Source organism: Suncus etruscus, chromosome 13 (genome assembly GCF_024139225.1).
Source record: "Suncus etruscus isolate mSunEtr1 chromosome 13, mSunEtr1.pri.cur, whole genome shotgun sequence".
Taxonomy (NCBI): domain Eukaryota; kingdom Metazoa; phylum Chordata; class Mammalia; order Eulipotyphla; family Soricidae; genus Suncus; species Suncus etruscus.
Window position 1 is genome coordinate 24,281,993 of NC_064860.1, and position 24,957 is coordinate 24,306,949.

At 43.6% G+C, this 24,957-nt stretch overlaps 1 protein-coding gene across 1 annotated transcript in view; it reads left to right on the top strand.

Moving 5' to 3' along the window:
• Positions 1 to 11,367: 11,367 nt before the first annotated feature.
• The window catches only part of PCOLCE2 (procollagen C-endopeptidase enhancer 2), a 50,402-nt gene continuing 36,812 nt past the window's right edge, over positions 11,368 to 24,957 (top strand). The window contains exons 1-2 of the mRNA XM_049785952.1: positions 11,368 to 11,552; positions 12,793 to 12,901. Coding sequence (XP_049641909.1) covers positions 11,482 to 11,552; positions 12,793 to 12,901 — 180 coding nt within the window. The 5' untranslated portion in view covers positions 11,368 to 11,481. The remainder of the gene's footprint in view (positions 11,553 to 12,792; positions 12,902 to 24,957) is intronic.

Sequence of the window (24,957 nt, forward strand, 5' to 3'; positions counted from 1 at the left end):
AAAAAAAAACAAAAAAAAAACAAAAAAACATTTTTTTTTGTTAGCTAGTTTCATTTTATATTTCCACCCTTTCTGTTTGAAACAAAACAAAACAAAAAAATGAGAAAAGTTACAAAAGTTTTGTTCTATTTTTCTCCTCCAGAGGTTGGAACCCCAAATCAGAACTCAAAGCATTGAAGTTTAAATTGTATATATCATTTGCAGAACAACCAGCCTTTTCCATATCTTTCCATATCTTATACACACCACAGTTTTTTTCAGAGACTTCTCTGAACATAAACATTAGAAACTTTCTGCAGATACACATAATTTGAAAATTCTTAAACATTCTTACTCTGAGCACTGTAATACAATTCAAGTTTCTTTCATAAACATTCTTAAAGTCACAAGAATATTTCTGCAGATATATATGTATATATACAGTTTGAAAATAAGTTTGCTAAAACGTTCTTATAATGAACATTGTAATGAGTCTATAGCATCCAAGTTTCTTTTCCATTGACTTCTGTGGAGAAAGACATTATAACATTTTTGCAGACATAATTTGAGAATAAGTTGCTACATAATATACACAATCAAACATCATAACAATTGGGAAACATTCATTAGGATAGCTGATATATATATATATATACATATATATATATAAACAACATTATGCATTTCCCCAGAATTGTGCAAACTAATATTAAATCACTAAACTTAGATACAAAGTTTTCTGTTTGCAGTGGGGCTTAGAACAAAACAGTAGTTATTAAGATTCATATAGATAAAGCACAATTTAACCAGCAATATAGTGATCAAAGCAAATAGGGTCAAGAGATTAACCTAGTCCTAGAAGAAAGTTAATTGGGTGCAGGAGTTTCTGAAACAGTTTCTTCTCAGTTAGCCTTCTCCATCTCCACCTCTTCTCCATCTTTGTTAGGCTGCTTAGGTCATTTGAGATGGAAAGGCCTTCAGTTCCTGAGCTGGAATCTGGGAACCCACTCATCTTCCTACTGTTGGTCCACCTCCAATGAAGCTTTCTCTTTGGCTTCTTCCCCATCAATGACCTCGATAAGATGCTGCAGGTTGGGAGGCCAAGGTCCTCGCACAAACTGCCTTTGGTTGAAGAAAGGCCATGGACCTCGACCTCTGGGATGCTGCTCAGAATCCTCAGATCTGTCCTCTACACTACCTGCTTTTGTGCCCCCTGAAGGGGCCTCTGACATGTTCAGAACAGGCACCATATACACCGATGTTCCAGTGATGGACTCTGCACTCTCAATCCAGTTCAAGGAGGCCATGATGGTGTTAGTCATCACTAGAGGGTCAAGGCACTCATCATAGTTGGTGTCTTCTCAGGTCCTTTGGTCTCAGGTCTCTCTATTCAGGAGCCAGTTGTAAAATAAAAATTTACAAGTTGTGGAGCCAGAGAGATAGCATGGAGGTAAGGCATTTTCCTTGCATGCAGAAGGTCAGTGGTTCAAATCCTGACATCCCATATGGTCCCCTAAGCCTGCCAAGAGCGATTTCTGAGCATAAAGCCAGGAGTAACCACTGAGTGCTGCCAGGTCTGACCCAAAAACCAAAAAAAAAAAAAAAATTACAAGTTGTGCTCACACCCCATATCCCATGTTTCTAATTCCTTAGACCTGAGCAATTTTCACCTGTCCTTCTTTGTCTAATCTCCACCCAGATGTTGGAATTCCAACCTCTTCCACCCACTGTGTCCTCTGCCCCACTCTCCCTGGTTCTCAGAGATCCCAAAGCAGCAGAATACAGAAAAAATGTGATGTTTCATTTCAAGAAATAAACTTAAAAGGGAACATAAACTACAACAATGCAAACTAGTTCTGTTCTAGTCAATAGTATCTCCAGGGCCTAGTGTAACGCCAGGCATAAAGTAAGATTTGTAGGGAAGGTACCCTGTTTAAAAAAAAAAAAAAAGAATAGAGGGAGGGAGTAAGGGAGAAGAATAAAAGGGAAAGTGGGGAGGAAGGGGTAAGGGAGTGGGGCAGGAGGGAGATGAAAAGAGGAAGAAAAGATGGCGGGAAAGTAGATGATGTTTTGTTTTTTTTTTAGTGGTTGGAATGATAGTCTTAGCGGCCTGGAGATGGCTGTAGTTTGCATAATAACTTGCATGTTGGAGCCTTGAGTTCACTTCCTGGCATCTCATGGTTCTCCCTGCTCCCAGTCCCACTGGACGTGGCCATGAGCACCACGTAGCTCCTTGAGCACTGTCAGGCAGAGCCCATAGAACTCTCAGGCCCATATAGCCCTATATCTTGGGGAATGGCCCCATCCCATTCCATGGCGTATTTCAGCACCAAGAACCTCTGGTATTAGCCCCATAAAATTATCTAATTGAGCTTTAGCATATGTTTTAAGCAACAAGAAGAATTACATCATTAGAAGGGAGAACATAGGACCTGGAGAGATAGCACAGCGGTGTTTGCCTTGCAAGCAGCCAATCCAGGACTAAAGGTAGTTGGTTCGAATCCCGGTGTCCCATATGGTCCCCTGTGCCTGTCAGGAGCTATTTCTGAGCAGACAGCCAGGAGTAACCCCTGAGCACTGCCGGGTGTGGCCCAAAAACCAAAAAAAAAAAAAAAAAAAAAAAAAAAGAAGGGAGAACATAAAGGCGAATAGGTATTTTTGGTTTTGTTTTTTGTTTTTCTTTCTCTTTTTTGGGGTCACACCCAGTAGCACTCAGGGGTTACTCCTGGCTCTACGCTCAAAGATTATTCCTGGCAGGATCAGGGGACCATATGGGATGCCGGGATTCAAACCAATGACCTTCTGCATGAAAGGCAAACGCCTTACCTTCATGCTATTTCTCTGGCCCCAAAGGCAAATAGTTTTGCGTTTCAAACAGTAAAGTGTGATAGTGTGTCTCCAACTTACTCCACACGTGTGTGCCAAGCCCAGTAGCCTACATATATGAAGGCAAGGAGGGCTGAACCATCCACACACAGCTGTGCCTCTTATTGTTCCTAGTCCTAACACACAGCACTATCACCTCAATCTGACTTCTCTACTCTTGCTAGGGGAGCAGCACTGATGGGCTAGCAGACAGAAACCAAGGCAGTCGCAAACTCCTGGACTGCAAAGACACATCTCTCTTGCTGCAACGAGGCCACAACACCATGAACCATGGGGCACACAATGCCTAGAAAATGTCCCATAATTAGGAAGCTTTTAGAATTTTGGATTCTATCAGGAGCTGGGACCCTGTTAAAACACATCCAGCAGGGCCCATATTCCTGTTTATTTTAATTGATTATCTTTACCTATTTATTTTTGTTTGGAGGACACACCTAGCTGTGCTCAGAGCTAACTTTTGACTATATTCACGGATCACTCCTGCAGTGCTCAAAGGACAGTCTGAGGTGCTAGGGACGAAACCCATGTTGGTTTGATCTGCCATGTTCTTTGTCTAAGCCCTCCTGCTCAGTTTAAACTTTAGCCTCACAATTATCCCCAATAAGACCATTTTCACTTGGCTTGTTGGCATTTAGGATTTCTGAGAATGATGTTTTTCTCTGTAATAATCCTGATGGAAAAAACTGTGTCCTCAGGATTCTCTGGTTCTTAGGAATCATGATACTTTTGTTGGGATTGTTGCCAAAGCATTTATAAGCCTGTGAAATGTTTTTAGATTTCTTTTCTTTTTTTTTTTGTTTTTGTTTTTTTGCTTTTTTGTTTTTTGGCCACACCTGTTTGATGCTCAGGGTTACTCCTGGCTAAGGGCTCAGAAATTGCCCCTGGCTTGGGGGGACCATAGGGAAAGCCAGGGGATCGAACTGTGTTCCTTCCTTGGCTAGCGCCACCTTGCCGTCCCCATGTTTTTAGATTTCTAAGGGTCAAAGACTCAGGCAGTGCTTTATACTGGTTTGATTATATAGTGAAGTTGGGACTATGTGCCTACTTATAAACATATATTTAAATATATATTTGCATTAAATTCTTTAGATAGTTATTAAATTTTAACTTAAATTTTTTCATTTTAAATTTAAAATCCCTAAATCTTTTGTTTGTTTGTTTTGTTTTGGTTTGGTTTTTGGGCCACACCCGGAGGTGCTCAGGGGTTACTTCTGGCTGTCTACTCAGAAATAGCTCCTGGCAGGCACGGGGGACCATATGGAACACCGGGATTCGAACCAACAACCTTTGGTCCTAGATCGGCTGCTTGCAAGGCAAACACCGCTGTGCTATCTCTTCGGGCCCTAAAATCCCTAAATCTTTTAAAGCAGATATTGTTTTCATTTTTGGGGGGTGGTTTCAGAAGCCATTGCTGGCAGCGCTTGGCTCTGTGCTCAGGGAGCATTCTTAGTGGGGCTCAGAAGACCATTTATACTACCATGGATTGAACCTGGCCGCAGGGTTTAATGCTCATTACCAGCAAAACTGGGAGCCCACAAGTATCTCGTGTTCTGGCTATATTCAGGGGTTCAGGTGGTGCCAGGGATTAAATTTATACCCTCAAGCCAATCATGTGATTCTGACTTCTGAGTTATCCTTCTGATCCTTAAAACCTTGATGTCTTCACAGAAATAAAACAAAAACAAAACAGAAACAAAAACAAAACAAACTGAACAAAAGAAATACAAAGCTGGAGAGACACCACAGGGGTTAAGACGCTTGCCTTGCATATGCCAATTATGGTTTGATCCTAGCATCACATATGGTCCCCTGCACACAGCTAGGAATAAGCTCAGAGGATTCAGATATAGCCCCCAAAACCAAAACATAAAGGTTCATTATACTCAGTGCTCTCATTATTTGGAGGCATTTTAAATAATTATCTGGAGGCATGCTTCAGAATCCTCTCTGTCTGTCTGTCCATCTCTTTCTTCCCTGGATCTGTGCTCAGGAAGCATTTTTAGTGGCGCTCAAGAGACCATTTGTGATACCATGGATTGAGCCCAGGTTGACCTCCTACCAGGCAAGCATACTGCAAATCAAGTTACCTCTGTACTATCTCTATTCACATTACTCTCCTAATACCTTTGTTCACATATAACATTTATTTGAATGCACTGTTGCAGGCAGTTATCTTTTTTGAAAACAAAGGCTTTTTAGCTATCCCACAGCTCATAATAAACCTGGGCTCAAATTAGAAGTACAAATGCTTTTATTCCAGATGTTTAATGAGCACTGAATTTGAATTTTCCCCCGAGGAACACAACTAAAGGGCTATTTGAATTGAAATAGATTTGCCAGCTCTGCCCCATGATTAGAATTGGTTTTTCTACACTGCAGTTTAGATGAGCAAAAGCGTTTTTTCTAGGAATGTTGGCACTGTAAAATCCTCTCAATGGCTCTTCTTTATTGGAAACTTTTCCCAAAGCAAGGAATTAAACTCTAAAGCCCTAAAACAATTTTATTGTCAAAGAAACCTATTGGGAAAAAAAATAAAAGAGGGCCCGGAGAGATAGCACAGCGGCGTTTGCCTTGCATGCAGCCAATCCAGGACCAAAGGTGGTTGGTTCGAATCCCGGTGTCCCATATGGTCCCCCGTGCCTGCCAGGAGCTATTTCTGAGCAGACAGCCAGGAGTCACCCCTGAGCAACGCCGGGTGTGACCCAAAAAACAAAACAAAAACAAAAAAAAAAAATAAATAAAAGACCAGACAGGCCATACTAGTGCTGTCTGATAGGCTAAAGTAAATGGTCATTTTATTCTCTTCATTTTTTTCATATCTTCTAGATTTTACAATAATGATCAATAATTTCCTTTATAGAAAAAAACCCACTGAAACTTTCACTCTAAAAAAATGCCAGAGAATTTAATGAGTCAAAGATCATGGGAGGGAAGTTTCTAAATGTTGGCCATCTCTAAAAAGCTGCATTCAGAAAAGGCAACCCTTACCACTAATATTATATTATTTTTAATATTGCTATAACATGGCTCTATCTCCCTAGATGACAGAACTTGAGGAATAATTTGGTTTAATAGGGTGTAATGGGCTGGAGAGATAGTATGGAGGTAAGGCAAGTTGCCTTTCATGCAGAAGGTCGGTGGTTCAAATCCCCGCATCCCATATGGTCCCCTGAGCCTGCCAGGAGTGATTTCTGAGCCTATATAGAACCAGAAGGAGCCCCTGAGCACTGCTGGGTGTGACCCAAACAAAACAAAACAAAAAGGGTGTAGAGCTACACATGTTATGGAAATTAGATGAACATTGTAGATCTCTGAGGCTGCATAAAAATTTTTTTACACTAAGTGCTTTCCAGAGGTTTCTGATGCTGGTGTGCATTCAGAACACATACAGCTCTTTAAACTCGTGGGCAGCAATGTCAAATTCAAGGATGCTTATGGGCCGGGCGGTGGCGCTCGAGGTAAGGTGCCTGCCTTACCTGCGCTAGCCTAGGAGACGGACCGCGGTTCGATCCCCCGGCGTCCCATATGGTCCCCCAAGCCAGGAGCGACTTCTGAGCGCATAGCCAGGAGTAACCCCTGAGCGTCACCGGGTGTGGCCCAAAAACCAAAAAAAAAAAAAAAAATTCAAGGATGCTTAGTCATCACCTGAGTTGGGCGTGTGGCTGTAGTTTCTTCAGGAGCCAGAGAAGGATCCCTGGTCTATACCAACCCTGCTCTGTCTTCTCCTTTTCTGTCTTCTCATCACTCTGGACTGTTGCTCAGCCATCTTTGAGATCACTGAAGATGATACTTTTGTATAAACCTGATTTAGGGGTTGAAGAATAGTACAGTGTTAGGTAGTTGTCTTGCACACAGATGACTTGGGTTCCACCCCTCACATAATATATGGCCTATTGAGCATAGTCAGATGTGTCCCTAAATCCCAGCAGGTTAGCTGGATTTCAAAGCAGGCCTCAAATTTTCATAGCAGGAGCTAGATAGATAGAAGAGCAGGTTGGGCACTTGCTTAGCAAGTGGCTGACCAGGGTTCTATGTCTGGGTTTCCCATATGGCCACTTAGGCATGGCCAGGAGAAAGTCCTGAGTGTAGAGCCAGGGATAACTCTTGAGCACTGTCAGATGTGCCCCCCCCCCCAAGAAAAAGCAAAACATTTTCTCATAGCAGATATTGAAAATCAGTTTTACTTAAAAAATGAAGCAGAGGCCCTACAAATGTGGCTCAGCTTTAAAGCACATGGTTTACATATATGAGACCCTGGGTTAAATCCCCAGCTCAAAGAAGAAAGGGCTTACTTCTAAGGGAAGCATGCTGAAATCTATTTTTAGGAGGACACACCTGGTAGCATTTAGGGATTACTCCTGGTTCTGAGCTCAGAAATAGCTCCTGACAGGCACGGGGGACCATATGGGATGCTGGGGTTCAAACCACGGTCTGTCCTGGATCAGCTGCATGCAAGGCAAAAACCCTACCGCTGTTATATCTCTCCAGCCCCGCACGCTAAATTTTTTTTTTACCTTTGTTGACCAGTTTTTTTTTTCCCTTTACTATTTTCAATTTAAACCTACTAAGTTTCCTGTTGGCACAAAATACAGACATAATGGAAATTTTTGAAGTGTATTGTTTGTTCATTAAGACATACATAAAATTAGTAGCCACTTTAAGTTGCATCAGCTGTACAATTTTTTTATAATTATCTTTATTTAAGCACCGTGATTACAAACATGATTATAGTTGTATGATTACAGTCATGTAAAGAACACCCCCCTAAAAACCAAAAAAAAAAAATAATAATAATAAGTAAAAAGGGGCCGGGCGGTGGCGCTGGAGGTAAGGTGCCTGCCTTGCCTGCGCTAGCCTTGGACGGACCTCGGTTCGATCCCCCGGTGTCCCATATGGTTCCCCAAGCCAGGAGGAACTTCTGAGCGCATAGCCAGGAGTAACCCCTGTGCGTCACTGGGTGTGGCCCAAAAACCAAAAAAAAAAAAAAAAAAAAAAAAAAGAACACCCCCATCCCAGCGCCCCATATGGTCCCCCGTGCCTGCCAGGAGCAATTTCTGAGCCTAGAGCCAGGAATAAGCCTTGAGCACTGCCGGGTGTGACCCAAAAGCCACAAAAAAAAAAAAAAAAAAAAAAAAAAAAGAACACCCCCCCTTCACCAGTGCAACATTCCCACCACCAATTTCCCAGATCTCCCATCACGCTAAAATTTTAAGTTAAATTTATTTTGTATGTGGCCAGATCAATAGCTCATGGTGTTCATCTTGCAAACCTGGACAGACCCAGGTTTGATTCCCAGCATCCCATATGCTCCCCAGGAGCAGTTTCTGAGTGCAGAGTCAAGAGTAACCCTTGAATGCCACCAGGTGTGTCCCAAAAACAAATAATTTTATTTTGTATTTAGCAAATTATACTTGTAACTATGTGCTAATTCTCATAATGAACAAAGAAGTTAAATGTGAGGGGTTTTTTTGGCGGGAGGGTCCACACCCAGCAGCGCTCAGGGGTTACTCCTGGCTCCACGCTCAGAAATCGCTCCTGGCAGGCATGGGGACCATATGGGATGCTGGGATTTGAACCAATGACCTTCTGCATGAAAGGCAAACGCATTACCTCCATGCTATCTCTCTGGCCCCAAATGTGAGTTTTTTTTTTAAAGCATCATATTTCTGAAAATAAATGTGGTTTAACAAAATACAAGCATCCTTCCTCCCCTTGGTTTCAGAGTACTGCAATGTAGAATTCACGGTCTCTAATATTTTAGCATTGAAGGTTGTTGTTTTAGGAAGAGCCTTTGGTCGACAATATTTACTTCCTTTCCTTCACTGGAAAGGTTTTCATCCAGGTTGTCATTTGTTCAAGAATCTGATCATTCTCTTCCTTGCCCCCAACTTCTTTCAACATTTCTTACCCCATTTTTTAACATTCCGGGATTCCCACAAGATCAATACTGAATTAGGGATTATCTGTACAGCTCTATACACCTTCAGTTTTCAAATGTTTAGAGTTGGTATAACTGGCTGAAACAAACCAACGAAGATGTTGACATATTGGTCCCTTCTGCTGTAAGGCGCTAATATTATGCAGCGAGAAATGTTTGAGTGGAGTCTAATTTTGCAAGTGGTCAGTTTGTTGGTGGAATGTCTTCACAGAGCCATGTCTTTAAGTCTCTGTGCCACCCGGTTCACAGAGAAGGGTAAAATAACCTCTGGAGATCAAGGGTATATTCAACTACCACTCTTGCTTTGTTGTTGTTGTTGCTGTTGTTGCTGCTGCTGCTGCTGTTGCTGTTGTTTCTTCCTCTTCATTTCCAGCCTCCTAAGACATGGAGTCTCCTGCCATTCGTACACTTCATTCACTTGCTTCACTCTGAACAGTGGCCTCACTGACACCAACTTGCTATACACCCTGAACCCACTTGGTTCTGTTTCAATTTGAACACATTTTAAGCTTCTTGAAAGTTTATAATTTTGGCCTGAGCTGTAGTTCCAAGCCAAATATGCATTCTCAGAGCAAATAATATGAGTCTTAGTACGCTTTTAAATATCTGATGGGAGCCTCAGTGTCTTTCTACAAGCCTCAGCAACGCCAGAACTGGAGGCAGGGCTGGACTCTTTGGTGCTCAGAAAGGCTCTGACGCTGTGGTCAGCTCTCAATGAAGAAAAGAACACAGTGTTATTGAGGTCCAGTTTTCTACCCATTAGGAACGTTTGAAGACTTTGCCTTTTCAGTCTACAATTTTGAAAACACAGTAGACTCCTGAGGATGAAGTGTTTCTGGCTATGAAGACTTCAAATCATTACCAGAAAGTGAGTTAAGCAATAATTTAGAATTGTTTTTAATAAAATTTTTATAAAGTTTTTAATAAAATATCTCAAGCACAAATGCTATTGGACGTCATATTCTTGAACTGTGTGCAAAATAAACATCTAGTTATTTTCCTCTTTGCTGCCTTAAAACAGTTTTTATGGGTTGAGGGTGAAAGTTTCAAGATATTGCCAAATTTTGTAATCCTTTTATTAAAAAATGTCATACAGGGTGTGGTGTCCTTAGAGCATTAATTTTTTTAAAAGTCACGGTTCAAGTTCTTTTTTCCTTTTCCTTTTTCAAAAATACAGATATTCTAAACCCCATAGGGAAATTCTGGTCCTATGATTGTCTCCAGGGTTCTCCTTCCATTAAAAGTCAGATGGTTTCTCTCATGAGTTTTTACATTGTTTACATTCATTATTAGAAAGGAAGTCTTGATAAGTATTATATCTTTTTTTTTTTTTTAAGTAGAAAGGTGAAAATTGTGGAAGAGCATACTACAGTCCCAACTGGGGTGGTGCAGTTGTTGAAAATCTCAGTGAACTCACTCTGGAAGTGTTTTTCTTTTATTAATCCTTGGATACCGAGAAGTACTTAATAAAATCAAGTTTAAAAGTATTTTCCTTTAGATAAATAAGGGAAATCCTCAATTCTCCGAGACAAGACTGGAATTCTGTTTCCCTGAGAATAAAATTTTCCTCTTAAAAAAAACTGGGCCCGGTGAGATAGCACAGCGGCGTTTGCCTTGCAAGCAGCCGATCCAGGACCAAAGGTGGTTGGTTCGAATCCCGGTGTCCCATATGGTCCCCTGTGCCTGAGCAGACAGCCAGGAGTAACCCCTGAGCACCGCCGGGTGTGGCCCAAAAACCAAAAACCAAATATATATTGGTATACCTGGTGGTGCCCTGGAGTTTTCTGGTTCTGTGCTCGGAATTACTCCTTTTAAGGCTCAGGTGATCAAGGCTGTGGATCAATCCCCGGTTGGCCTTGTGCAAGGCAAATGCCTTAACCCATTGTGCGATCATTTTAGTCTCTAGACAGGTTTGTATTTAATGAGTTTTTAATGGGGGAAAAATGGTTGCAATCATATCTTCGTCCCATTTACTAAATGATTTAAGTGCTCCCCTCCCAAAGTCAGTTAAATACCACTTGCTTAAAAACAGAGGCTAGAGAGAGAGAGTGCAGCCGGCAGGGTAGATGCTTTGCACGTGGATGCTTTACCCTGGTGTGTTCCTTGGATCCCAGCACCCCATTGGTCCCTATGGGCTTGCCAGGAGTGATCCCGTAGGACGGAGCTAAGTGTAAGCCAGATGTGGTCCCTAAACCACAACCTTAAAACAACAGCCACAACAAAAACCACCAAAGAAACCGATCTATCGACAGGGTGGGCGTGTATGTAGATACTGAAATCCAAACTTAGGTTGACAGGACCCCTGGGCTTTACCTCTGGGTTTTGGGGGGGGGGGGGCCCTTCTCCCGCCCCGTTTCCCTGGATCTTTCCATTTCAGCGTCCCAGGTGAGGACGGTCCCCCCCGCAGGCGCACGCCCACCGCGAGGTCCCCGGGAGCCCTGGGCGCCCCTAGGGCGGGGAGCCCGCCTGGCATTCCCTGCGGGTCCCTGGGGCGCAGGGAGGGGCCGCCCGCCGGGGAGGAGGCGCCGGGCGGGGGCCGCCCCTTGCCCTGAACAAACGGGACATTGAGCGGTCGGGCGTCGAGGCGGGCGCCGACCGGTCTCGGGGAGAAGCGCACCGCGCGCCGGCTGCCAGCGAGGTGCCCGGGGGCCAACCTGGGTGCGCGCGTCCCCGCGGCCATGAGGGGCGCCTGGGCCCCGCTCTGTCTGCTGCTGCTCGTCCGGCTCGCACAGCCGCAGCCCCCTGAGAGGTATTGCGACCCCCCCGGCCTCCCGCTCGCTTCTTCCAACGCGCGGAGTTCTTTTCGGGGTGACCCAAGGACCCCGCGCGCCTCCGGAGGTGGCAGCTTCTCTTGCGCCCTGGATCTATCTGCCTGTCCGACTGGTCCCTCCCCACGTGACGCGCGTATCTCTTAGGGATGTTTACCCGGGCGGAGGGGCGCGAGGGGCACCCCCAGTTTGCAGCTTTTGTTTCTTCCCCTTCTAGCGGGTCCCCAGAGGTTCGTGCGTAAACCTTAGACCTGGGGAAAACTATTGTGGGCGCCCCCAAAGTTCAGGACCATCCTGGGTCCCGAGAGACCCACCAGCCTTGCCCTCTCCCCCCCCCCCCCATCTTCATCACCAACCTCACTTTTTACTACAACGCTCTGCCAAGGGGCATAGTTTTTTTTTTTCGGACAAGTTGACTGGCACCAGGCTCGGCTCCAAAGCTAGAAAGAAATGTTTTTTCTAACCCACTGATTTTCTGTCTTTAAACCATGCTACTCACGTAGCCTCCCTCCCACCTTCTCTCTTTCCCCAGCAGTTACATTTTGCATTTGCCATTTTCTGTAAGAGCTGGCCACTGCCTGTAGAATTTGCTCATGGAGATGGTTGGTTGATGGGTAGATGGATGGATGGGTGGATGGATGATTGGGTGGTGGCTGGGTGAATGGTGGATGAATAGTGAGAGATGGGTGACTGGTGAGTGAATGGATGATGGGTGGTATAGATGGATAGATGGTATAGGTGGTGTAGATGGTGAGTAGACGAATGGGAGGAAGGCTGGATGGATAGATGGTGGGTCAGTAGATGGATGAATGTATAGTGGGTAATGGATGTATGATGGATGGATGAATGGATGGATGGATGGATGGATGGATGGTGGGTGGGTGGGTGGGTGGATGGGTGGAAGGTTGGGTGAGTGAAGAGATGATGGATAAATGGATCGATGGGTGGATGGATGGATGGATGGATGGATGGATGGATGGATGGGAGGATAGATGGATAATGGATAGATAAATGATAGATAGGTAACAGATCTAATGTTACTGTAATGGAGAGGTAGGAACAACTGGACTGAACGTTTTATCAGATTAGAATAGAAATATTCTGACAGTTGGCAAACTTTAAGATCTTTGTTATAATTAGTATTGATAGGCTCCTTTTGAGGTTGACTTGGGTGTGCAAACCATAACTCAGAATATTTTTCTTCCTCCTTTGTTTTCCCAGACCAGTTTTCACTTGCGGCGGAATTCTTACTGGAGAATCCGGATTTATTGGCAGTGAAGGTTTTCCTGGAGTCTACCCTCCAAATAGCAAATGCACTTGGAAAATCACAGTAAGCATTTCTGTATGAGGGTGTCCTCCTGGAAGTGGGGTTGGAAATTGCAGGTGGTGGTGTCTGCTTGAGAGGCACATGCCTGAAATAGCGAAATGTTGGATTTCCCTCAAATATTTGGGAAATTTTTATTAAGAGAGCCAATGGTATCCTGCATTAGCGATTAAAAGGGTTTCTGATTAATACTTGAAGGAATAGATGATTAAAGCATATGTAGTTATGAAAATTCACGCTGGCTCAGTTTCAGGGGGTTCATGGAGTCAAGCTTCAGGCTATTTATTTTCAGTCTGGTTGTGATTTTCACAAGTTGTGTGTTGCCTCAGCCTTGCCTAAAGGTTTTCCCCAGGAGAATAGATGATCAAAGGTAGAGCTCACTCCAGAATACTTACAACCATTAGGTTAAAACACATCAAAAAAGGATAAGGAAAAGAAAAATCTCACTTAATGTCCCTGACTTGAAATCATACCAAGTAATCTAAGAGTGGAGAATAATAATAACTGGGTGGGGGGGAGGCTGGGGGTGCTAAATGTCAAAGGAGAGCTAGTGAAAGTTCTTTGCTCGTTAGTAATGGCAGAAGTCCTGCTGAGTCAATATTAAAAGTCAGATTTCGAGACAAGACACTTGAAAAGATGTCTGGATTCTGAGTCAGCAAGACTGAGTCATCTTTCGAATCTGGCCTGAAGTACCTTATCTTCTTCCCTGATTGGAATCACTTGGTAACTGACTCTTGTGATTCACTGCAAGTTTTATTTGGTCAGATGGTGCTGCCTCTGAAGGATTTGATTTGTTTTGTTTTGGTTGATTGGATGTCTTTGGGGTCACACCCAGAAGCCCTTAGGGATTACTCCTGGCTCTGCACTCAGAAATTACTCCTGGAACCATATGGGATGCTGGAGATCGAATTTGGGTTAGCTGTATGCAAGGCAAACGCCCTACACACTTGTGCTATCTCTCCAGCCCTACATTTTGTTTGTTTTGTTTTTGGCCACTCCCAACAGTACCCAGGGATTATTATTGGCTTTGCACTTAGGAATCATTCCTAGTGGGGACCATCTAGGTTGCCAGAAATTGAAGCCAGGTCAGTTGCATGCAAGGTCTTACCCACTGGACTATCTCTCTGGCCCTGGATGGTAGTTTTTAAAAGTCTTATGGGCCCGGAGAGATAGCACAGCAGCGTTTGCCTTGCAAGCAGCCGATCCAGGACCAAAGGTGGTTGGTTCGAATCCCGGTGTCCCATATGGTCCCCCGTGCCTGCCAGGAGCTATTTCTGAGCAGACAGCCAGGAGTAGCCCCTGAGCAATGCCGGGTGTGGCCCAAAAACCAAAAAAAAAAAAAAAGTCTTTTGCTACCTCACTGAAAATGTTGTGGGTGACAGAAACTATGCCAAGTGACTAAGAGGTCAAATATTGCTGGGTTTTTAAAATCAGTCATTCTGAGAGCAGAGCTATTTTATGGATGGGGGATCAGAGATCTTGAGCACTGACGCAAATTGACTTGATCAGAGAGCAGAGCAGCTTTCCAGTCATTAAGCATGCAGGCTCTTTCTCTCTGCTTCTTTGACCATACTGTGCATACTTTTCAGTTGCCTAAGAGGGCTGCACAAACTCTAATGGTCTATTTTTTTTTTTTTTTTTTGGTTTTTGGTTTTTGGGCCACATCCAGTGACGCTCAGGAGTTACTCATGACTATGCACTTAGAAATCCATCCTGGCTTGGGGGACCATATGGGACGCCATGGGTCAGCCACATGCAAAGCAAACACCCTACTGCTGTGCTATTGCTCCAACCCCCTCCGATCATCTTTTTTTTTTTTTTTAAGTTTCAGCCAACAAGGAGGAAGAGAAGAAGGACACGTACCTTCCCTTAAGAATATTGCATAGGGCCCGGAGAGATAGCACAGCGGCGTTTGCCTTGCAAGCAGCCGATCTAGGACCAAAGGTGGTTGGTTGGAATCCCGGTGTCCCATATGGTCCCCCGTGCCTGCCAGGAGCTATTTCTGAGCAGACAGCCAGGAGTAACCCCTGAGCACCGCTGGGTGTGGCCCAAAAACCAAAAAAAAAAAAAAAAAAAAAAAAAAAAGAATATTGCATTGGGGTTGGGGAGATGATAGAGCATTTGTTTCACCAGGATTGCATGGATCTGGAATATTACTAGATGTGGCCCTGGTGTGTTCCAACACTGTTTAGTGGCAGTGCCCTCTATTATTATTGTTTTAGTTTTGTTGGGGGGGGGCACACCTGAATGTGCCTAGGGCTTACTTCAGTGTCTACACTCAGAGATCACTCCTAGTGGGCTCGGGGGACCCTATGGAATGCTGGGGGTTGAACCTGGGTTGGCCATATGCAAGGCAGACATCCTACCCACTGTACTATCTCTCTGACCCCACCCACTATTATTAATAATAATGAACATTGTGTGGAATTACATGCAGTGTGCTGCTGGCATTTAGTTGATTCTAATTGCTTGGGCACTCCTAGCTGAAAGGAAGACGAGAAATGGTGGCTCCTGCCCCATATCTTTGTGTTCTATTCAACCCTTGCCTCTGTGGCAGGGCAGGAGAGCAAGCAGGTGATAGAAAGACCTTGGGTTGTATTTATTTGTGGCTTGCACAGGCTGCTGAGCTAGTGCTCTCTAGTTGAACAGATACCAGCTGTTTCTGAGAAAACACATATGCTTCAGGAAGTAGAGGTAATTTGGCAAAGCTGTAGTAAGGAGTGATTTGCCTTTCTAGTTGAAGCTAGAGTTCCCTCTTCTCCCTTTGAGTTAGTTTCTTTGCTTATTGGATGTTTGCCTGTGAGTAAGTAGATAAAGGCAGAAGAAGAAGACTCAGAAAGGCTCTGGGTAGGCTGAGGGATACTCTGGCAACTTCCTTTTCTCTGGACAACCTCTTTTTCCTTGGATTTTCATGAGGAATAGCAGCACCTTCTCAGGGCTTCATGGATCATTGGGCAAAGCGAGGAATTGCCCAGGCTCTGCAGCTCTAGAGATTATGCTGACTGGGCCTCCTTGAGCTGAGGCCCTTGATGGTGCCCTGAAACTTGCCCACTCCTGCAGCTGACACTGTGCATTGGGGGAAACTGGTGGATTCATGGTTGAAGAAAAACAAAAATTAGAAGAAGTCAAGCAGTGGTCCATGTAGGCCGAAAATAAATTAGATGCTGTTTCCCATGCCTTTTATTAGCTATTATCACAAAGGAAAATAACAGGTGTTGGCAAAGTGGGGAGACAGGTGTGGGGGTAATCTGGCATTGCAGTGGGACTGTAAAATGGGGTGACTGCTATGGAAAACAACACAGTGATTTCTTAGGAATCAAAGAGTTTCCAGTTCTCCGGGTATACCTCCGAAAGTAAATGCAAGGGTGTGTGTCTGCTTACACACCCATTTTTAGAGTGAGTTACTTGGCAGCCCCAGATAGAAGCACCTCAGATGCCTTCGCTGCTGTGCCTGGATAGACTAGAGGCGCCAGATCAGCCTTGTAAACTCAGAAAGTTCTGGTGTAGTTCTGAAGATACTCTGCTCAGGGATTAACCCCTCCAGATGGACAAATATCTCCAATTACCCTTGTCTGAGTCACTGCAGGGTCAGATTCCTAGAGACAGACACTAGGCTGGGAATGGGAGCTGTACTGGGGGAAGAAAATCTATCTTCAATAGAGCCTGAGTTTTATTGGGGGAAGATGAGAAAGTTCTAGAGGTGGGAGGAGGTGATGTTTTTATGTTTTTGGGTTTTTTTGGTCACACCCGGCAGCGATCAGGTTATTCCTGGCTCTACACTCAGAAATCGCTCCTGGCAGGCTCAGGAGACCATATGGGATGCCGGGGTTCGAACCACCATCCTTCTGCATAAAAGGCAAACACCTTACCTCCATGCTATCTCTCCGGCCCCTGGGAGGTGATGTTTAACCCATGTATGATATACTCCAAGTTGTGCAAATATGGTGACTTAAATGACTAATTGTAGTGTGTGCCTATTATATCACAATAAAAATTATCTTTCAGGGAGGAGTGAGAGAGAGTACAGCAGGTAAAGTGGTTGCCTTGCATATGGTTGACCTGGATTCAATCCACAGTACATGTATGAACCCAGAGCCCTACAGGAGTGATCCCTGAGTGTAGAACAAGGAGTAAGCCCTGAGGACCACTGAACATGGCCTCCAAACCAAAATAAAAAAAAATAAGTTAAAGGACCGAGGATGTAGCTTATGGGTAGAGCACTTGTTTCAGTAGCACTTGTTTCTTGCATTTATTGCAAGAAAACAAAGAAAAAAAAAAAAAGGAAATGGCCTGCCAGCCACTGTCAGTGGGTGCTATAGAAAGACTGTGAAGCCAGGCATTTTCCATGACTATGAAGGTACTGTAGATGATGCTGTTCTGGAGAATTTTAGGGGGGAACTTCACTCCTGTCAGCATTTGTGCTGGTGGCATTTTGGGGGTTACTTCACTCATAACATATGTGCTAGTGGTGTTTTAGGGGTGAACCTTACTCATGCTTGTGAGTTTGCTGGTGGCATTTCTGCTTTGCCCATTGGGGAGCTGAGTCTCATCCTGTGACTGATGCTCATGCTTCCAGGTTCACTTTATCTTTCAGGTCCCCAGTTTTCAGTGACATCCCACACTTGAGTTTTACTAACATTTTGCTGAAGGTGTGTTCACAAATGAATGGCGAGAAGTTCAATTTGGGAAGGTGCAGCAAAGGGAACCATTCAGTATTTCAGCATTTGTGAGAGGTAAAAGGTTTCTGGATTCTCTGTCAGCCTGGATGTGCAGACTCTCCTTGAAGAGGCATCTTAGAACTCAGATTTTGGCTACATGGCCAGGTAGGAATTCCAAAGACTTTAACAGCTAAGGGGCATGAAATCCTTTGGATAAAGAGTGACTGGTTTGCCAAATGAGCACAAAAGGACATGCAGAGTGGCTCAAGACAGAAGTGACTGGAAGCAACATCAGGAACTCAGGAGCCTCGCATCTGGCAGGAGGGGTCTCAGATGCATCTAAGAAGCCGGAGGACACAGGCATTGTCAGGAGGAATGCAGAGAGTGTGAGCTTCATTTTCTTTTTTTTTTTTTTTTTTGGTTTTTGGGCCACACCCAGTAACGCTCAGGGGTTACTCCTGGCTATGTGCTCAGAAGTTGCTCCTGGCTTGGGGGACCATATGGGACACCGGGGGATCGAACCGCGGTCTGTCCAAGGCTAGCGCAGGCAAGGCAGGCACCTTACCTTTAGCGCCACCGCCCGGCCCCCGTGAGCTTCATTTTCACATGGCTAGTGAACACACTGGATAAGAGTCCTCTAGATCCTGAGCAAAATGCTCATTTTGGGGGACCTGTCTGTGATATGCCCCGGACTCCACCTGGGGTGGAAGGTGAAGCCCTGCCTCCTTTGGCATAAGTGCCCTAGTCTGCTTCATTCCTGGTCTGACGCTGAGAACTTAACCTGTCACCCCTCTTCTTCTGTTGCTTCATCTTTCTACACAGAACTTGGGGCTGCACATCATCATCTACAATAAAAGAAAATACTCAGAGGAGTGATTCCGGAATTTATTTATCTATATATATTTTTTTTTAGAGAAAAGTAGGCATCCAGAACAAAATCACCACCTTGCAGGAGCTTCTTTTCTGCCATAAATCTGGCGTGGAAAAGAAAATCAACAAAACTACTATGAGCTTAAAATCTGGTGGAAAACATAAAGTAAATAATGTGGTGGCAAAAGTTTTCCTTATTAACTTATTCAAGGGAAACCAAATACAAATTATCTTTTTTTTTTCTGTAGAAGAGCTTTAGATTTCTCTGTCATGTGCGTGTTGTCAGCTCTGAGACACCGTGCTTTCACTACTACAAGGGAATAAAATTTATTTTGGGGGTCTCTAATCTCCTCACAACTCACACAAGACTTCAGGAGGTCTGAGTGGTGGGATGCAGGATTGTGTGAAAAATGAAACATAATTATGTTGTAAGATCAAGGCTTATACATTCTTGGAGAAAGCATCTCCTAAATTCAGACAGTAACTCAATGTTAAAGTCACGTAATTATACCAGGGGGCATAAAAAGGGGCTCTGAAATGGCTGTAACTATTATTTGCCCGGTTTAATCACAGCAGGATAGATATGAGAATAGAATATTAGCCTTAAACACACATTTCCAGGCTTTAAACTAGATGCAGGATTGAAAATTATACAGAGACTTAAACTCCAATTTTAACTATAGGTTTAAAAATAAACAAACAAGGACATTCATTGGGCTAGGCTTGGTTATTTCAGCTGCCAGGAGAGCCATTTATCTCAATGCTCTAATATTATTTTACATCAGATTCCTTTTGGAAAGACAAGCATAATTACCAGGGACTGTGTGCCATGCTTGAGGGGCCCTATAAATGAAATGGGAAACCTATCATTGTTTTTTTGTTCTGCTTTGCTTACTGATTTATTTATGTCTTTGTGTATTTATTTTTGCAGTGTCAGGAATCAAACGCAGGACCTCACACAAACTCTGCCACTGAGAGCACTTTTTAGTTTTTGACCACCGAACCATATCGCCCCCTCCCTTTTTTTAATTTAGAGTATAACTCAGAGATTGTAGTTCTCAGAATTCTGAAATGATCCCAATTCAGCTAATATCCTGGAAGAATGATGTTCTCTGCTGCCTTAGGTCTTTCTGGGAAGCAGAGAGATCCTAAACCCCAAATAAACAAGTCTGGAGATGACATTTTCCCAGAGGGAATCTCTGTCCAATTTTTCTAAACAGGTTCTGTTTTGTTTGCTTTCCAGGGTCTCTGTGGCTTGTTTTGTTTTGCTTTGCTTTGCTCTCTCATAGGGAAATAAAATGTGTTTTTTGATGATTGGATGTTTTAGAAATAGGCTGATTTGTACTGTGAGATTTTATCCCCCTCTGTTCTTAGGTGTTTTCAAAAGAGCTGAGTTAGTTGAGAAGAAAATGAGAAGCTATGGACACGAGGTCTTTGTGGGGGACTTTTTTCCCTGAGAGCCTTTAATAATATATTAATGACCAAATAAATCGTTCTTTCATAAAGAATGACTTTGCTAGAATAATGGGGTTCTAAGAGCTTATTGAAAAGCAGAATACATAGAGAAGACACTTAATGGCAGTTAAGATTTTTAAGAATGAATTATTCAAAAGAGTTATAGGATAACTTTTACATTCTTGGTTCTCCAGGGTTTGTAGGATGTGGGACTATGGCCAAATTTGAATTGTCTAGTACATGTGCAGATGTCAGAAAAATCTGCTAGGTGCTGGCTTTCACAAAGGAGAACTGTCGCATTTGATGGTTGCTTTGTGCTGAAGACCAGACAAGCTTTTGACTTTGAAGTTTTGGTGCTGGCGTGATAATAGAGAGAATTGGGTGCTTGCCTTACATACGGGCTCAATCCCCAGCACCACATATGGTCGCTAGACTGTGAGGAGTGGTTCCAGAGTGCAGAGCCAGGAATAAGCCCTTACTTCCAGGCGTGGGCCAGATCAACAAGCAAAGAAACAAACAAACCAAAGAATTAGTAAGGTATCCTGAAGCTAGTTACTGTTCCATGCTCCTGGCACAAAGAACTTTCATAGATAAGCATTGTTGTTTCTTGATATGAGGGAACAGATGTAAGTTGAACCTTGTCTGTAGCAACTTCTCACTGGGGGAACAGAGTTTTGGGATATGTTTGAACTTGGGAGAATCGTGTATTTCCTGCAAAGAGAATATTTGTTGTTTTTTGTTGTTGTTTTGTTTTGTTTTTTGTTTTTGTTTTTGGGCCACACCTGTTTGACGCTCAGGGGTTACTCCTGGCTATGCACTCAGAAATCGCCCCTGGCTTGGGGGGACCATATGGGACGCCGGGGGATCGAACCGCTGTCCGTCCTATGCTAGCGCTTGCAAGGCAGACAGACACCTTACCTCTAGCGCCACCTTCCCAGCCAAAGAGAATAATTGTTAGATTCTGAGAATCCAGGAGACAAGTCTGTAGAGAACAATTATAAAAGTCTAGAAAAAAAAAAAGTCTAGAAATAGGGCCGGAGCAGTGGCGCAGTGGTAGGGCATTCACCTTGCATATGGATGACCTAGGATGGACTGCGATTCGATCCCCCAGTGTCCCAAATGGTCCCCCAAGCCAGAAGCAATTTCTGAGCACAGAGCCAGGAGTAACCCCTGAGCGTCACTGGGTGTGGCAAAAAAAAAAAAGTCTAGAAATAAATGAAAATTCATAGAGAAGGGAAGGAGGAATTGGAATTGGTCTTTAAGCTGCTCAGAGCATGAGTACTAAGTGTGATCTCACTTTCATACTCCTTTCCCAAAGACACCCCCGAAGCCTACCGATAATAAGAGAGTGTTTTCCAAAAGTGCAGGGAAGGAGTGGGAGACGGTTTGATCTGAGAGACAGGCTGTTCCATCGACCAGGTTGGCAAGACAAAGGATGCAGGGTGGCCAGTAGCCATTTGGTGGTTGCCTAATGCTGCTGGAGATGATTCAGCAGGGTCCAAGGCTGTAGAAATTGGGCCTCAGTGACCTTTCTGGGAGAAACCAGTAGTCTTGCTTGGGTTTGTGAAAAGGATTTGTACAGTAGCTGCTGAGGATCAGAGACTGGCTGGGGTACAGAATCTGCAGTGATAAGAAACCTTGTCAGAAGCTAAAGCCTATAATAGCACTGTTGATCGGGTGTTTTCCTTGTACATGGTAGACCTGGGTTTGATCCTCAGCATCTCATATGGTCCCCCAAACTTGCCAGGACTGATTTTTGAGTGCAGAGTCCGAAGTAAACCCCTGGGCACTGCCAGGTGTGTTTTCCCCCACTCCACCCCCCCCCAAAAAAAAATACCCCTAGAAACCTTGTCAGTTGAAGCATCCTGGGAGAGGCTCAGGAAAAGTGCTACCAGGATGACAACCACTGACCTCAGGATGTCGTGTGTGTGTGTGTGTGTGTGTGTGTGTGTGTGTGTGTGTGTGTGTGTGTGTGTGTGTGTGTGTGTGTGTGTGTGTGTGTGTGTATTCATGATGTAGAGAGTCATACTGACAAGGCCATTCTCTACGCATTCGGGCTATTTCCAGGTCTTTCTAGAGTCAGTTTCCGTCAGACCAGCTTTGTAAGGGTGATCTGAGGACGGAAGGAGGGTAGAGAAAGGCTTTTGGCCCTCTGCTTGTTATAAGGAGGCACTTCATAAATAATGGTGGTGGTGATTATTATTTTTTAACCTTGCCTCCAGGCCTGTAATAAAACATAAAATGTATGTTTGTGCGAAGCCTGTATACAAGCCAATGCTTTTCAAGCCACATGGGGTAGACCCTTTGGGGCATGGCAAGTTCCCATTGGTGAGGCCCGCTACTCACTATGTCCTTTATTCATTTAAAACATGAGCTTTCATAAGACTGTCCTCAGAAGTGTTTCCAAACCACTGTGCTTTGCGTCAACCAAGAGTACCCTGAATCTGAAAGGAGCACTGAGATGCAGAGAAAGGGCAGGGATGCAAATAACTTTGTGCCTATCTTTAATTATTTTGGTTTGGGAGCCACATCTGCAGTGCTCAGGTCTTCCTCTATTCTCAGGGATAATCTTTAGCATGCTTGGGGGACTACATAGGATGCCAAGGGCTGTACCTGGGTCAGCTGCATGTAAGCCAAGTGCCTTAAATTCACATTGTCTCTCTGGTCCCAGCTTTTTGTCTTCAATTCATCTTGGGAGCTCTAAGTGATTGAAGTGCTTCTAGCTACAATAATAGAAGGAATGATTTTATGTAGTCATGATTGTACAGAAGAAATGATTTATTCATTTCTTCCAAAGGGATAACCCAGGACAGAGTACATGAGAGGAGTTTCTGGAGTGTACCTTCTGTGTTTACCTACTTACTTTCAGACATGACACCACAGTTGGCACCTAGTATTTGTGTCTTTTACTAATATCCCCAAATGTTGAATCTGATCTGGGCTATGAAAAAGACTGATATTCAGTGGTTAAAGCACATGTTTTACATGCCTGAGACTTGGGCTCGATACCCAATTGAGAAGGAAACATGTGTTTTGCTTTAACGCAAAGGGAAGGACTAATATAGGCTATGAATGTCAGATACTGGGGATCCCTGGGGCCTATCTATCTGAAATGTTCCCCCATGCTAACAATAATTTCAAATTGCTTGATAAATTTTGTGGGCCTGGAGAGATAGCACAGTGGCATTTGCCTTGCAAGCAGCCGATCCAGGACCAAAGGTGGTTGGTTCGAATCCCGGTGTCACATATGGTCCCCCGTGCCTGCCAGGAGCTATTTCTGAGCAGACAGTCAGGAGTAACCCCTGAGCACCGCCGGGTGTGGCCCAAAACCCCAAAAAAAAACAAAAAATTTTGTGAGAAAGTATCAGCATAGGAGTGGAATGAAGTGTTGATGCCAGTGAAAAACAGGCTATTTTGTGACTCTTCTTTTTTTTTTCTTTTGTTTTCATTCTGCTTCTGCAAAGGAGCTGGGCAGTTACTCCAAGAGATTCCCAGCAGTCTTGTTTTGATTATTATATTGTTACTGTGAGTTTTAATGGGCTTATGTTTTACTCCATGAATCATATCTAGTACTATAAATCTGTGCTAAGCATATCATTTGCTCTTTATAAATCTTAGCTATATAGATATAGATCTAAACATAATGAAGCTCTATTTCTTTTTTGGGGGGCCATACCCAACCATTACTCCTGGTTCTGTGCTCAGAAATAACACCTGGCAGGCTTGGGGGCCCATATGGGATGCCAGAGGTTGAACCTGGATCGACCGTGTACAAGGCAAATGCCCTACCCACTGTGCTGTCATTCTGGCCCCAAAGCTTTATTTATCAAACTAAAAATAAATCATAGACTTCTAAATCAGAAAGGAATTACCAACCTTTCTGATGCCTTCTTTTCCTTCCTGCATATTCTGGGCATATATTTTCTCTGCCTTTGTACAGCAGCCAAGAGGATCTTTATTGACTATCTGGTCTGTTTACTGCTAAACAGTCTATTTACTGTCTCTACTGATGAAGATTTTTAGGGTAGTCCTTTTTCTGGTTGTTTATTCTTATAGTCACCATGTAGGAGGCTTGACACAAGTGCTAGTTGAGTGAAGAATGAATAAGTGAAGGAGTCAATGGACGGATTCTTCAATTTACTTGCCTTTGGGCAGAATAATGCAAAAATTATAATGAGTAGATTTCTATAGGAAAGTATTCATTTATTGACAAGGGTTTCTAGTTTTCTTTTGGGGTCACACATGGTGATGTTCAAGGGTTACTCCTGGCTCTGCATTCAGGAATTACTCCTGGTGGTGCATGGGGCACTGGAGATTGAACCTGGGCTGGATGCATACAAAATGAATGCACTGCCATTATACTGTCACACAGGCACCTGCCAAGAATTTCTAGAGAAGAGTTGGTCCATATATCTCCATAATCAGTGGATTGTTAAAGAGATTTTTTTCTTGAGTTTTTCTTGCTTCTGCCTCTGATTATGTTCCTTGCATCTGCTCTTCATCTGTTGCCTGGGATAGTGTATTTTCAGTCAACAAAAGATCATACCAGGTCACCACTGATGGGTCAGAATAACAAATCAGAGGTATAAAGAAAGCAATACACTATCAGCTTTTTGGATTTAGTGTTGGTTTCTGAGCATTTGCTTTCTATCGGATATGAACATTTGAAATGCTCATGGAATGAAACTCTGAAGTGCTTTCTATGTTGACACTCCTCTACCCAATTGAGCTATAAATGTGCATTACTTTTCCCTGCAAGTGCGAGTACAAATTTTCAGTGTCAATGCTGACTTTGAAAACTGTTAATTCTCTATATAAAATAATCTTAGGGGCCAAAGTTATAATACCATGGTTTAGGGCGTTCGTTTTGCATGTGGCTGACCTGGAATCTATCCCTGCATCCCATATGGTCTCCTTAGCCTGCCAAGAATAATTTCTGAGCATATAGCTTGAAGTAACATGTGAGTGCTACCGGCTGTGGCCTCAAAATCAAAACAAAACAAAGCAAAGTCTTAGGTTGTAGTTATAGGTTCTAGCATTTAAAGGGAGAAAAATCCATATGAATTGAATCTATCATAT